The sequence below is a fragment of the Bos taurus genome, chromosome 25 (assembly GCF_002263795.3).
Source record: "Bos taurus isolate L1 Dominette 01449 registration number 42190680 breed Hereford chromosome 25, ARS-UCD2.0, whole genome shotgun sequence".
In the NCBI taxonomy this organism is placed as follows: Eukaryota; Metazoa; Chordata; class Mammalia; order Artiodactyla; family Bovidae; genus Bos; species Bos taurus.
The window spans coordinates 22754300-22767112 of record NC_037352.1 but is presented as its reverse complement, the minus strand read 5'-3'; the positions used below and the strand labels follow the sequence as shown (position 1 = coordinate 22767112).

The window sequence follows — 12813 nt, the reverse complement described above, 5'->3', positions numbered from 1 at the left end:
CTTGCCCTTTTCAGCATCCAGTGGCCACTTATATTCCTCAACTTTCGCCCTTCCCTCATCTTCAAAGTATATCACTCCGGTCTCTGCTTGTGGCATCACACTGCCTGTTCCTCTGACTCTGCCCTCCCTTCTTCCCTTAAAAGGAAGGACTCTTGTGATTACATCTGGCCCACCCGGATGCTCCCACCTCAAGATCCTTAACTTAATCACATCTGCAAAGCCCCTTTTGCCATACAAGGTAACATACTCTCAGCAGGGGGGATTGGGAAGGGACATTTTAGAGGGTCATCATTCACCCTGCCACAGTGACCAAGGTGAAGGAGGACTTGAGCAGGCAAGGGCAGAAACGGGAGCAGAGACGCGCTCCAACCTCTGGTCAAGATGCCACACGTAAGAGCACACGGGAGTAAATCCCACAACGGATGCAGGAGCTGAGTCTGACTCACGGGCAGTGGGCCAAGGCCAAGGTTGGGCTGAGGATATTTGGTTCCAGCTGACAAAGAGGGGAACCACAGTCCCCCCCGGGGAGCAAAGGATAAACAGCAGAGGACCAACACACCGGCAACTGGCAACAGAGATTTATTTAAACTGTTAGCCAACAGGAACAGGAACTTGTACAACCACCCCAGTAAATGAGGCTTCTTGGAGAGTGGGGAGAATGGCGGCCGGAGCTTCCCCACCACTCAGGAAACTTGGAGACTCAACTCCGGAAAGGTCGCTGGCTTCAGCTCTGGCTCAGCACGAGTCTTGAACAGATCAATAAGTTATTTCCTTCAAACCTGAGGGGAGGAAACGCACAGATGCTGAGAAGGGGCTGTCACAGGCTGAGGCAGAGAAAACAGTCAGAGGTGGAAGAATGTGACCCTGGGGCCCCAGGTCCATGGGGACCGGCTCTGGGGCGACGGCTGCACATTCAATTACTGCACCCGGGCCTCCTGGTTGTGTAAGATAAGATTCCACAAGGAAACAGGAGGCTGGATGAGACAGTGTTTACTGGCGGTTTAAAAGGGATTAAGACATGTTACAGCGGTTTATGGGCTCTCCAGTAAAACCCACACGTCCATTCTTTAAATGCTGAAGTTTTTTTTTTTTCCTGAATTAATACCTTTCATTCAGACAACTTGTTTTAACGAGTTCACTTGTTTTAACGAGTTCATTCTTGAGTGTTCTGCTTTTTACCTTAAATACATTTGAAAATTACTATTGTCCCATTTTGGGTGAGAAAGAAGTCAAAGGGTTACTGACTAGCCTTAGCAATTTTTTTCACCCTTTTGTCTTTGAATCAAATTCAGTAATAAAAAAGACTGGTGTAGGCAATTTATTTCTTCACATATCTAGTAATTTTTTAATCAAATACAACCCAATCAATCCTAAAGGAAATCAGTCCTGAATACTCATTGGAAGGACTGATACTGAAGCTGAAACTCCAATACTTTGGCCACCTGATGTGAAAGACTGACTCATTGAAGAGGACCCTGATGCTGGGAGAGACTAAGGGTAGGAGGAGAGGGCGATAACAGAGTGTGAGACGGTAGGATGGCATCACCGATTCGATGGACATGGGTTTCAGCAACCTCTAGGAGTTGCTGATGGACAGGGAAGCCTGGCCTGCTGTGGTGCATGGGGTCACAAAGATTTGGACACAACTGAGTGACTGAACTAAACTGAACACTGTGGGTGGTAAGCTGAGGAGACTCTGAATTCTGATATCTTCCTATGAAGAGTGTTGAATTTTGTTTTAGCAGGTGATTTTATTATTGGAGAATCATTCTGATTTTCCAGAGTCTTGGCTGTAGGTTTGTTTAGTATCAATCTGTTCGTATTTTGACTTATGGCCTATTCTTTAGAACCTGGTCTTTTAAGTGTTGAACTTCGAGCAAACACAGACAGTTTCTCCTCTACACACATACAAGTTAAGTACAGTAAGTCCCTTACAACGAATGAGTTCCGTTCCATTCCATTCCAAGAGTGCATTAGCAAGCCCAATTTGTTAATAAGTACAACCAAGTTAGCCTCCATACCCAACTAACACAATTGGCTACATAGTACTGTACCGTAATAGGTTTATAATACTTTTCACACAAATAATACATAAACAAACATACAAAGTAAACATTTTTAATCTCACACTACAGTACCTCGAAAAGTACAGTAGTACAGTACACAGCTCAGCATAGAGGGGCTGGCATTGAGTGAAGAGGCAAGAAGAGTTACTGCCAGAAGGGGGCAGGGAGGTGGGAGGCTGGAAAGCTGAAGGGCCGTCAGCAATAGGAGACGGAGGAAAAGCTGCAGTGTCACTCACACCTGACACTGACGGAACGCGCGTGCGCATCTTTAAAAGCTCGCAGCTTGAAGGTTCGTATGTAAGTGACTTACTACACTGTACCACAAGTAGCTAGGTGAGAAGGGGGAAAAAGAAGCCCCTTACATAGAAAAGCTCAATGCATCATTACTTGACAGAATCTAGAGTTAATTCTATACTATTACAAGTCACCTATATTTTTTTAAAGTGTAAGAAAATTAAGTAAATGCAGACAGAGCTTCATGACAGAATATTTATAAAGCCATGAAAATTATGCTCATGCAGAGTTTTTAGTAGCAAGGGGAAATGCTTATGTTATAATATTAAGCTTAAAAAGATCCAGAATCAAGGTTACATAGATAAATTAAACCCCCCTAAAAACAAATCAACAGCTAGAAAAAGAAAAGAAGGGAAAAGCTGCCAGAGGTTATCTCTGAGTGATGGGCATACGGGTGATTTTTTTTTCTTTGCCATACTTTTTTTTAGAAGTTTCCAAAGTCTCTGCTTAAAATTATACTGTTTTCAAAAATGGGGGAAAACAGCAGTACAAAAACACAGTAATAAATGATTTTTTAAATAAAAAATAAATGGATTTTGTGGACTGAACTGCCCAGCTGGGTAAATTTATAAACTGGTGGAAAGATAATCCCAAGGAGGATGATTAACAACCTGGAATTTTCACACAGGAGACAGGCCTTGACTCCAAGCTCTTTGTTTTATATTCACTACTTGCCTAAGGCAGTATGTCAGACAGAGCTATAGGAAGCAAAGGCCAGAACTGGGATCTAAAACTATCTCCACTGGGCTGGAGAGGCGCCCAGGGGAAGTACGGTCAGCACGGGGCAGCTGTAAAGGAGGAACTGGGTCAAGATCAAGGCAACAAGGCACTGAGACAAGGCTCCGGGCTTTGTCCCCACGGCCCGACTCTTTCAAGCCAGGGGAATTCACCTCCAATATAAAAGAAGATGAGAGAGAGAAACTCAACCCACAGCTGCAGGGGTGTTAGACAGAAACAATGACCTGTGTGTTTTAACATCAAGCAAACCTGGTTACAAGCAGATCAAAAAGCTGAACACTGGATCCTTTCATTAAGATGATTACAAGACTCAAGGTCTCTTACCATCCAGTTGAGGAAATTCCACAAACAGCCCTAAAGGGCTGTTGGTTGGTTTTCATACATGTGGTTTATTTAAGCAGTTCTCCTGGGTTTTGTGCTATAAAATCAGAGGATATAACTGCTGATTCTCTATGTTCACAGATCCATGTATACGAGCCCTAGTTCCTCCTGGGTAGAAAATTCCCATTGAGCGTTACGTTCTCCAGAGACAAAAAATTCCCTAGAAAAATTCCAATCAATATAAGTGAAGTCACCTACCTAGTTCGCTTCCTCCTTTGGTGGCCCAGCAAAGGCAGTAATGCTGCATGAGCTGTTCAAGAAGCTCCATTTCATCCAGGAATTCAAGGGCCTCTATTCTGTGGAATGACAAGACAACAGTACCAACGTATCCAATTAAAAATGAAGGCCGTGACGCACACTGCCGGGCGTGGAAACGCGTTCAGGATAGACTATGTGAAAAGAAGCGGGCTACAGAACAGTACGTATGGCGTGGGACCATTTTAGCTATTTTTGAAAAGAAGAAAAAAACCTCCATAAGCAAAGTCAAAAGTGACAGATGACAAACTCAAGAGAATGTCTGTAATACAAATGACAAGGGGGTAGATTTCCTTGTTATATAAACGAGCTGTTACACTTCAGTAAGAAAGAACACTTTTTAAAACTTATTTAAAAGATGGGTAAAAGACCAGATCACTGGCAAGGAAAAAAACAAGGGCTTTTCAATCTCATTTATGTGAAAAGAAACGTAAATTAAACCAGGACTCCTGCCATGTCCTGCCTGCTGCACCTGGTGGGGTTCTGCTCCAAGACACTGCTTCAGACGTCATGGACTGCGCTCTGGAACCACTGGCAAAGAAGATCTTTAAAGGAGTTTTAGTAGTGGAACCTGTGGGCACTTTTGGTGTGTGTTTTTTGTTTCAAAAGATGAACACAAGCCAAGATTTTAGGCCAACGATGAGCAAGAAATTTCCCTTCACCTTGGAAGTTTACTGCAAATCCATTGAACATTCAGGATGGAATGTATGGAGTCAGAAAGCAAGATGAAGAAATATGCTTAACGGCAAAAACTAGGAGTCTGATTATCTATCAAGGTTTGGTCTATTTCATAGGATCGGGCAAGACTAAAACTCCAAAGTTGACATGGATGGATTTTAGAATATTTAAGGTTAAATGTAAATTCTAATTAAGCTGGAGATTTTGTTCCTCAGACTAACTGTGAAGAAATTGATGGAGGGTTTCTTTTATTACATTATAAACGGAGTTTTGTTTACTACTCAAAATAAAGTGGTTCTCCTTAAAAAAGTGTTGTGCACCTGAAACTAACATTGCCTGTCAATTATATCTCAGTGTGAAAAACTGTTGTCGTTAGCATTTATCCACACATCAATATAAATGCCAGGCACCACTAAACAGGATATGGTAACCTGAACATCTTGACATGCAGAGATAAATATAAGCTATTGTTAAGCTTTTGAAAGGATGGTGGTTTACAGGCAAATACATGTATCAATCTACTGATTCAAAAAATACAAATCTATAGGTTGATAAATATTTATATACACATAGAAAAAGAATATACTCCAATTTATTCACAGCACACAATTGCTCTATATTATAATTCATGAACTTTACTTGAAAATTGTTTTAGAACAACAAGCACGTCTTTCTTTTATAATGAGGGGGAAAGTCCACTTAAAAATCCATAAGCAGACTCCCCCGAACCCCCCTTAGGACCCCTTGAGCAACGTGACTTTCCTCCTTTTCCAAAACACAGGATTGTGCAAGATTTCCACTGCAGAGGTGTAACTGTTTATTTTGACTAAAATAGTGTTGGGGCATAAACCTTGTCTTGGCTAATAGCTAATGAGTTACTCTCAAGGAGCTAGCAATGTTTAATCTATGTTAGCAGCAGTTAACTTGTGTCAAAATAGGTCTAGTTTGGGGTTGGGTTTGGTTTTTTTTTTAAAAAAACATTAAAAGGTATGGACAATGATGCCTTTCATTCACAGTTATTTGCCATGGAGCGGACTCTTGTCAGTCCCGTACCTGATCACTTCGGCACGAGGCAACCTGCTGTACACTTCCATCATGTCGATGGCTGACGCCGACTCCCACCCGCTGGACAGGAGCCGTTCTCTCTAAAACGTGGGGCGGAGAGAAAGGGAGACGACAGGAGCTGTCACACGACCCGAGGCACTCTTTGCACACACAGCTTCCCTCGGAGGGCTCCTCTTTAAAAAGCCCATTCTGGACCCTCTCATCTGTCTTTTCATTTCCCCATTTTCTCTACTCAACAGGTACTGTTACAATGGGGGCACCCTAAAGTATAATATTTAAAGAGAAATAAAGGAAGAAACTATTCTATACAAGCAACAGCTTTTTAAAGGGCCCTGGTGGTAATGACACAAGCCATGTAAAAACTAAGCCATTTAAAAGGAGGTAGGGATAGGGAAGTGCCTCTTCACCAAAAAATTTCTAAATTTTGGGGGAACAATTACAGTTTGCAAGAATTTAAGTCAAGTACGAAGTGGGAATCATGTTTGGATCCTGATTCAAATACACCAACCGTGAACAATTTTTTAGACAACTGGTAAAAGCCAAGTATGAATTGGGTGGGTGTCAGCTGCTATGAAGGAGCATGTCCACTTGTCAGATGTGATCATGGTATTATCATTATCCTGGGCAGAGGAAGGTCCTTACTGGTAGGAGATTCACACTGAAGTACTTACGAGGGAAATGAAACAGTGTCTGGGATTTGCCTTAAATATTCCAACGATGTGCTCAGACACTCAGCCATGTCTGACTCTTTGTGACCCCATGGACTGTAGCCTGCCAGGCTCCTCTGTCCATGGGATTATCCAGGCCAAGAACACTGGAGTGGGCTGCCATTTCCTCCTCCAGGGTATCTTTCTGACCCAGCGATTGAACCCACATCTACTCGTGAATCCTGAACTGCCGGGAGATTCTTTACCCCTGAGCCACCTTTCCAATGACACCACCAATGAAAATTTGGGGGAAGGGGTAACAATATGGCAATGACAAAATATTATTAATTATTGAAGTTGGCTGGTGGGACATAGGTGTTCACTTTAATTATTCCCTCTACTCTTATGTTGTTTGAAAAACAGCATAATAAAAAAGTAAAGTAACAGGAGACAGGAAATGTAAACTTGTATTTTCCATGCCAAGATGGTAGTACAGGGCTTGGATCTCCCCCACACGATGAACCAGTGGCTGCCCGCAGGCAGGCACTCCGGAAGGACCCTCACATTCTCCCATCTGTGTAGGGAGGAAGCACTTTCTCGGTTGGCCAGGGTACAAGAGGACATCCGGGCCTCTGCCCTCTGACCTGCGACTCCAGCGACTTGCAAGTCTCCACTCCGGCCAGGTCACACTGTCGCCTCCGCAGGTTCTCGATCATGATCTGCCCAAACCGGTCACCCATGTTTACCTGGGAAGGGAGAGGGGAGGCTGGGCACTACCACAGGGTCTCTCTGCTTCTTAAAACATGCAAAATAAAATAACCACATCCTATTGCTAAGCAGTCAAGGCTGGTAATACCCAGCGCAGGTCACGGAACCCCAAGTGCAATGCTGATGGAGTACAGCCCTCGAAAGGCACCTGGGCAGTGTTCATGCATTGCAAACACTCAGCCTGGGACCAGATAACTCCACCGCCAGGAGCCCATCTCACAGGTAGACTTGCGTCTGTATGCGAAAATGCAAGAACATTTACTACAGCACTGTGTATGATAGAAAGGATCTGGAAAGAACTTAAATACCCATTGCTTGGGGTTAAATAAATTCTGGCAGGTTTATATAATGAAATACCATATAGCCATGAAAACATAAAAAGCAGACAGACAGATATGAGATGGCCCCTAAGACAAACTCTTGAAAAGTAACTTACAAAGGAATGTGTATAGTATGCTCCCATCTATCTTTAGGGGGAAAAAAAAATCTCTCTTCACATTTATATATGCACATGAAAATTCTAGAATACAGCAAGGTTGCTTCCCAGGTTAGAGGCCGAAGTCTGCGATAGATGAGAGACTTTTCTTTGTTTACCCTTTAAACTATATGACTTTTTTTTTTTTTTTTTGCATGTGGCATTACTCTCTGAATAAAGAAGAAAGGCAATGCCAAAGAATGTTCAGACTACTAGACAACTGCGCTCATTTCACATTCTAGCAAGGTAATGCTCAATATCCTTCAAGCTAGGCTTCAACAGTATGTGAACCAAGAACTTTCAAATGTATTTCAAAACAGGATTTAGAAAAGGCAGAGGAACCAGACATCAAACTTCCAACATCCGTTGGATCACAGAAAAAGCAAGGGAATTCCAGAAAAACATCTACTGCTTCACTGACTATGCTAAAGACTTTAACTGTGAGGATCACAACAAACTGTGGAAAATTCTTAAAGAGATGGGAATACCAGACCACCTTACCTACCTCTGAATTTAAAAAAAAAAAAAAAGGTTTAAAAAACATCATGTACATATGTGTGCAAAATGGCTGATGCATGTCAATGTATGGCAAAAACCACTACAATTTTGTACAGTAATTAGCCTCCAATTAAAATAAATAAATAAAAACCATCATGTATATATGTGTGCAGAACAAAATATTATGCACATTAATGTAGCACACACACTGGTACTTTGTCACATATAAGGTATCAAAACTTCAGCACTTTAACAATATATGAAGTGATTCCCCAATCCTCTGCACGTCAAGAACCAATGTTACTCTTTTTTGGGGAGGATGCATAGGGCTTATGTGGCAGTAATGATATGATTGCTGACTATTCATTCAGAATAGAAGCATATTTATGAGCACAAACTCCTTTATTTTATTGCCTCGGTTTGAATATTGGCTTGATATTTAATAGCTGTGAGCAAGATACCTAATCCCTTGGTTCAAACCCTTACCTGTAAATCCAGGATAGTACTAGTAACTACCCTGTGGGCAGTTGTAATGATCAAACAGGTTAATATATACGAAACTCAAAGAAAAGCGCTGGCTATATAATAATCAAATTCTAAGAATCTGAAATCATTATTACTGAAATAATCATCATCCATGTTGTTTTGTCCTTTAACTATTAATTAAATAACAACATAAGACATATGAGCAATTGACGAACATAAGGCTAATGATTCTGTACTTGTCAGGAAATAAATGAATTAAAAGTTGATTATTCACAAAATGAAGGTGGTGGGCAGGGTTTAAGCCCTTTGAGGGACAGCTGTGGTCAACATACTAAAAACTAGTACAATCTTAGCCCTGCACCAAAGTGACAGGGTCTCTGGCCAAAACTTATTTAACCCCTTATCTCTCACGTGATGTTGAATAAAAGAACACACAAATGAAACAGTGCACATGTGAAATGTGTGGAAACGTGGGAAATGAAATTCCTTCTTCCCAGGTATGGTGGCCTGAAAACACAGACAGGTTGCCAGGATTTATCCACGTTGTTAGTACAGACTGACGAGGCCAGCAGCCATTATATTCATTTACCAGGTCAAAAGACTACGTCTGCAGCTTCCCTGGTGGTCCAGTGGTTAAGAATCCGCTTTGCAGTGCAGGGGATGCCAGTTCCAACCCTGGTCCGGGAAGATCCCACATGCCTTGGAGCAACTAAGCCCATGAGCCGCAACTACTGAAGCCCGTGTGCCCTAGAGCCCGCGCTCCACAAAAGAAGCCACTGCAATGAGAAGTCTGAGGACCACAATTCGAGAGCAGTCCCCACTCTGCAACCAGACAAAGCCCACGTGCAGCAATGAAGACCCAGTGCAGTCAAAAATAAATACATGAATATTAAAAAAAATTTTTTTTTAAAGACTGACTCTGAGGAATGCTTCCAATTAAAGAGGAAAATAAGAAAAATCAACCAACCAAGAACCACCTATACCAGAACCTGGGCTGGGTCGGGGGTGGGGAAGACAGGAGACCAAGGTACAGCCCCAGACCTGTTTGCAGCTACGTGACATGTGCAAGGCCCTGCACTGCCCTTATCTGTAATCACATTTGAAAATAAAATGAAAAGCAGTTAAAAAAAAAACAAAATAAAATCAATAAAGCTAAACTAAAATAAACACTAAAAGTAGCTAACATGTATTGGCACTGCTTATCATCAGTCCACTGCTGTTCAACATCTCAGGAGTTCCCATAATAATCCAGAGAGGCAAGTCTTCTTTTTTTAATGAATGCACTTGCCAAATTTAGTCTGGATAATTTAGACCTGCGAGGCAGGTATTCTTATATAACCCTGGGGCTCTGAGAGATCCAAATAATAACTGAGTTAACAGCTTACTTAATGTTGTCAATGCTTTTGCACTTGTTAACTCGTTTATGAACTATGAGGTTGGGGGACTATTATCCTCATTTTTCAGATGAGGAAACAGGCACAGAGAGGTCAAGTAACTTGTCCAGATCACAGAGCTAGGCAGTCTGTCTCCACAGCATGGACTCCCAACCACAGAGCAATTCTGCTGCAGGTCACACAGACCCAAGACGAATTATTCCAAAACACCAAAACATAACCTTTCAGGCATCAGATGAGAACAGCGAGCCACAGGCCAGACTCAGTGATTTTAGAAATTAGGAAAGTGAAGTGAATTCTCCAGGAATTCAGTCCTTGGAATTCTCCAGGCCAGAATACTGGAGTGGGTAGCCTTTCTCTTCTTTAAGGGATCTTCCCAACCCAGGGATTGAACTCAGGTCTCCTGCATTGCAGGAGCTGTGAGCTCATTGAATGAGCTCAGCTCAGCTCATTCCAGCTGAGCCACAGGAAATGTTACAGTAAAATCCTAGATTTCTAATCTCTCTTGAAAAATTGGGAGTTCAGGCAACTCTAGGCTCACTCCACATAGTAACAACTGACTGGCACTGAAAAGTGGGCATCCGTGAAATGGGACGTGGGTGTCCCAGGTCAGCACAGGCCCCACTACTTCACAGAGTATGACACCTGGCCAGCTTCTTCCACTTGCATCACTATCTGCCTCTGAAGGCATGTGAGTTCACTGCCCCTACCCTGATGACAGCCAAAATTCCCTCCATCAAGATCTATGACTTTATAGTAAACACAGTGATAAAGTAAGAACACAAAAAGCTTCCTTTAAGGCCAAGATGGAAGTTCCAGAAACTCTAGATAAAACTTTGCAGGCACTCTTGAACTCAAAAATACTAGGTTTAGGGCAGTCGTTAGGAATCCACCCTGGAATGCAAGAGACACTGATTCAATCCCTAGTCCGGGAAGATCCCACATGCCGCCTGGCAACTAAGCCCACGTGCCACAACTACTGTGCCCTTGCTCTCGAGCCCATGCTCTGCAGCAAGAGAAGACACCAACACAAGCCCTGGAACCCTAACTAAAGAGTAGTCCCTGCCGGCTGCTACCAGAGAAAGCCCCATATGCAGCAACGAAGACCCAGTTCAACCAAAAAAAAAAAATTAAATAAATAAACCTCAAGAAAAGAAAAGAATACTAGGTTTGCTGGAATTGATTAACAAAGGAGCTACAGAGGCAGAAGGAAAATAATAAGGGAAAGCATATTCCAAGGGTGCTCAAGACAGAGAAAGTCACCCCTGGAGTCCTGCACAGAACGTGGATTTCTTGAGCTTCCTCTTACCTGTTCGTAGTTTATGAACATGGCAGCCTCAAAACTGTTGGCGGCCCACTTGAGGAGGTTTGCAGACTGCTCCGGAGTCATGTACACCAGCACACATTCAGCTATCAGGAGGGTTGGCAATCTTAAGCGAAGAAAAAAAGGCACATAAATATGTTTTCATCCAGATGGGACTCTCTAAATGCGCTCACGTTGTAGTTCACACCCCAGTGCTTTCGGTTTGCATATTAACAATCAATGTAACACGACTCTAAGTTTTACAATGCAAAAAGGTGAGCGATCAGCAATCACTTTTGTCTCTCGGTTGAAAATGCAGACTATAAAAATGGCTACAGGTTCTTCCTAACTGTACACCCACACTGTGGCACAGTGCAGGCAGAGTCTCCCACTCAGGAGGCAGTTTATTTCCCTCCCCCTGGAATCTGGGTGAGTCGTGTAACTTGCTTTGGAATAGCAACAAACGTGATACCAGCAGAAGCTTGGAAATGACCTGGACGCTGGCACTTGCTCTCTTGCTGTACTTAGAAAACTGAAACCACTGTGGAAATGAACCCAAGCTAGCTTGCCCTAGGAGAGGAGGTCAGGTGCTTGAGAATGACACAGCTCCACTGACCAATCCGTTCTCCACACATGAACGAACCCCAAAGGACATGAGCGAAACCTGGCCCCTAGCAGATGAACCACCTAGCTAAGCCCAGGCCAGGTAAAGAAGGCTATTTGGGAATTTTCTGCATGATTTTTGAAACTTCTTTGTAGGCTTGAATCATTTAAAAAATGAAGTTAAACATATTTACAATATATTTTGTAAAAGGTAGCCATTAGCAACATTAGAAAGAGGATTAACACTTTTCAAAATATAACTGAAAGAAAAGCAGACAAGACAGCCCATAAAGGAAAACAGAGAACACAAATGAAACCACAGGGAAGAATACGTAATCTGAATATTTGTTACACAAATTTTTTTTTCATCTATTTCATAGATCTCCAAAGTGAGGCAAACTTCCTATGAAGATCTGGTCTGATTTATACATGATTACTTTCATGACCCACCAGCACATTTTCCAAACAGCTGGCTATACAGCTGCAGCTGTACTCAGAGTCAGATGCAGCTGACTCAGAGGCCTAATATGTGCCAATTTCTGCTCAACTGTTTTCACATGTGCTACCTGGTCTTCAAAACCATCGTGTGAAATAGTTTTGATCCCAGTTCATAAATGAAGACACTAAGCCTCAAAGAGATTAAAAAAACAAAACCCCAAAACCCTGCCCTCTATTAAACAACTAGTAAGCAGAAGTAAGCTTCTTGGCATGAAAGTTATGACAAACCTAGACAGTGTGTTGAAAAGCACAGCCATTACTCTGCTGATAAAGGTCTGTATAGTTAAGGCTATGGTCTTCCCGGTAGTCACGAACGATTGTGAAATTTGGACCATAAAGAAGGCGGAACGCCAAAGAACTGATGCCTTCAAACTGTTCAGTTCAATTCAGTCGCTCAGTCATGTCTGACTCTTTGCGACCCCATGGACTGCAGCACACCAGGCTTCCCTGTCCATAACCAACTCCCGGAGCTTACTCAAAACTCATGTCCATCGAATCAGTGATGTCATCCAACCATCTCATCCTCTGTCATCCCCTTCTCCTCCCACCTTCAATCTTTTCCAGCATCAGGGTCTTTTTAAATGAGTTAGTTCTTCACATCAGGTGGCCAAAATATTGGAATTTCGGCTTCAGCATCAGTCCTTCCAATGAATAGTCATGACTG

General features: G+C 42.5%; 1 protein-coding gene across 2 annotated transcripts in view; it reads right to left on the bottom strand.

The window, feature by feature from the left end:
* Positions 1 to 563: 563 nt before the first annotated feature.
* Positions 564 to 12813, bottom strand: part of LCMT1 (leucine carboxyl methyltransferase 1) — a 69524-nt gene continuing 57274 nt past the window's right edge. For both annotated transcript variants that reach the window (XM_024985052.2, NM_001076488.1), the window contains 5 exon segments: positions 11055 to 11175; positions 6769 to 6870; positions 5466 to 5557; positions 3678 to 3775; positions 564 to 779 (listed from right to left, as the gene is read on the bottom strand). In XM_024985052.2, the coding sequence (XP_024840820.1) occupies positions 757 to 779; positions 3678 to 3775; positions 5466 to 5557; positions 6769 to 6870; positions 11055 to 11175 (436 nt within the window). In that variant the 3' untranslated portion in view covers positions 564 to 756.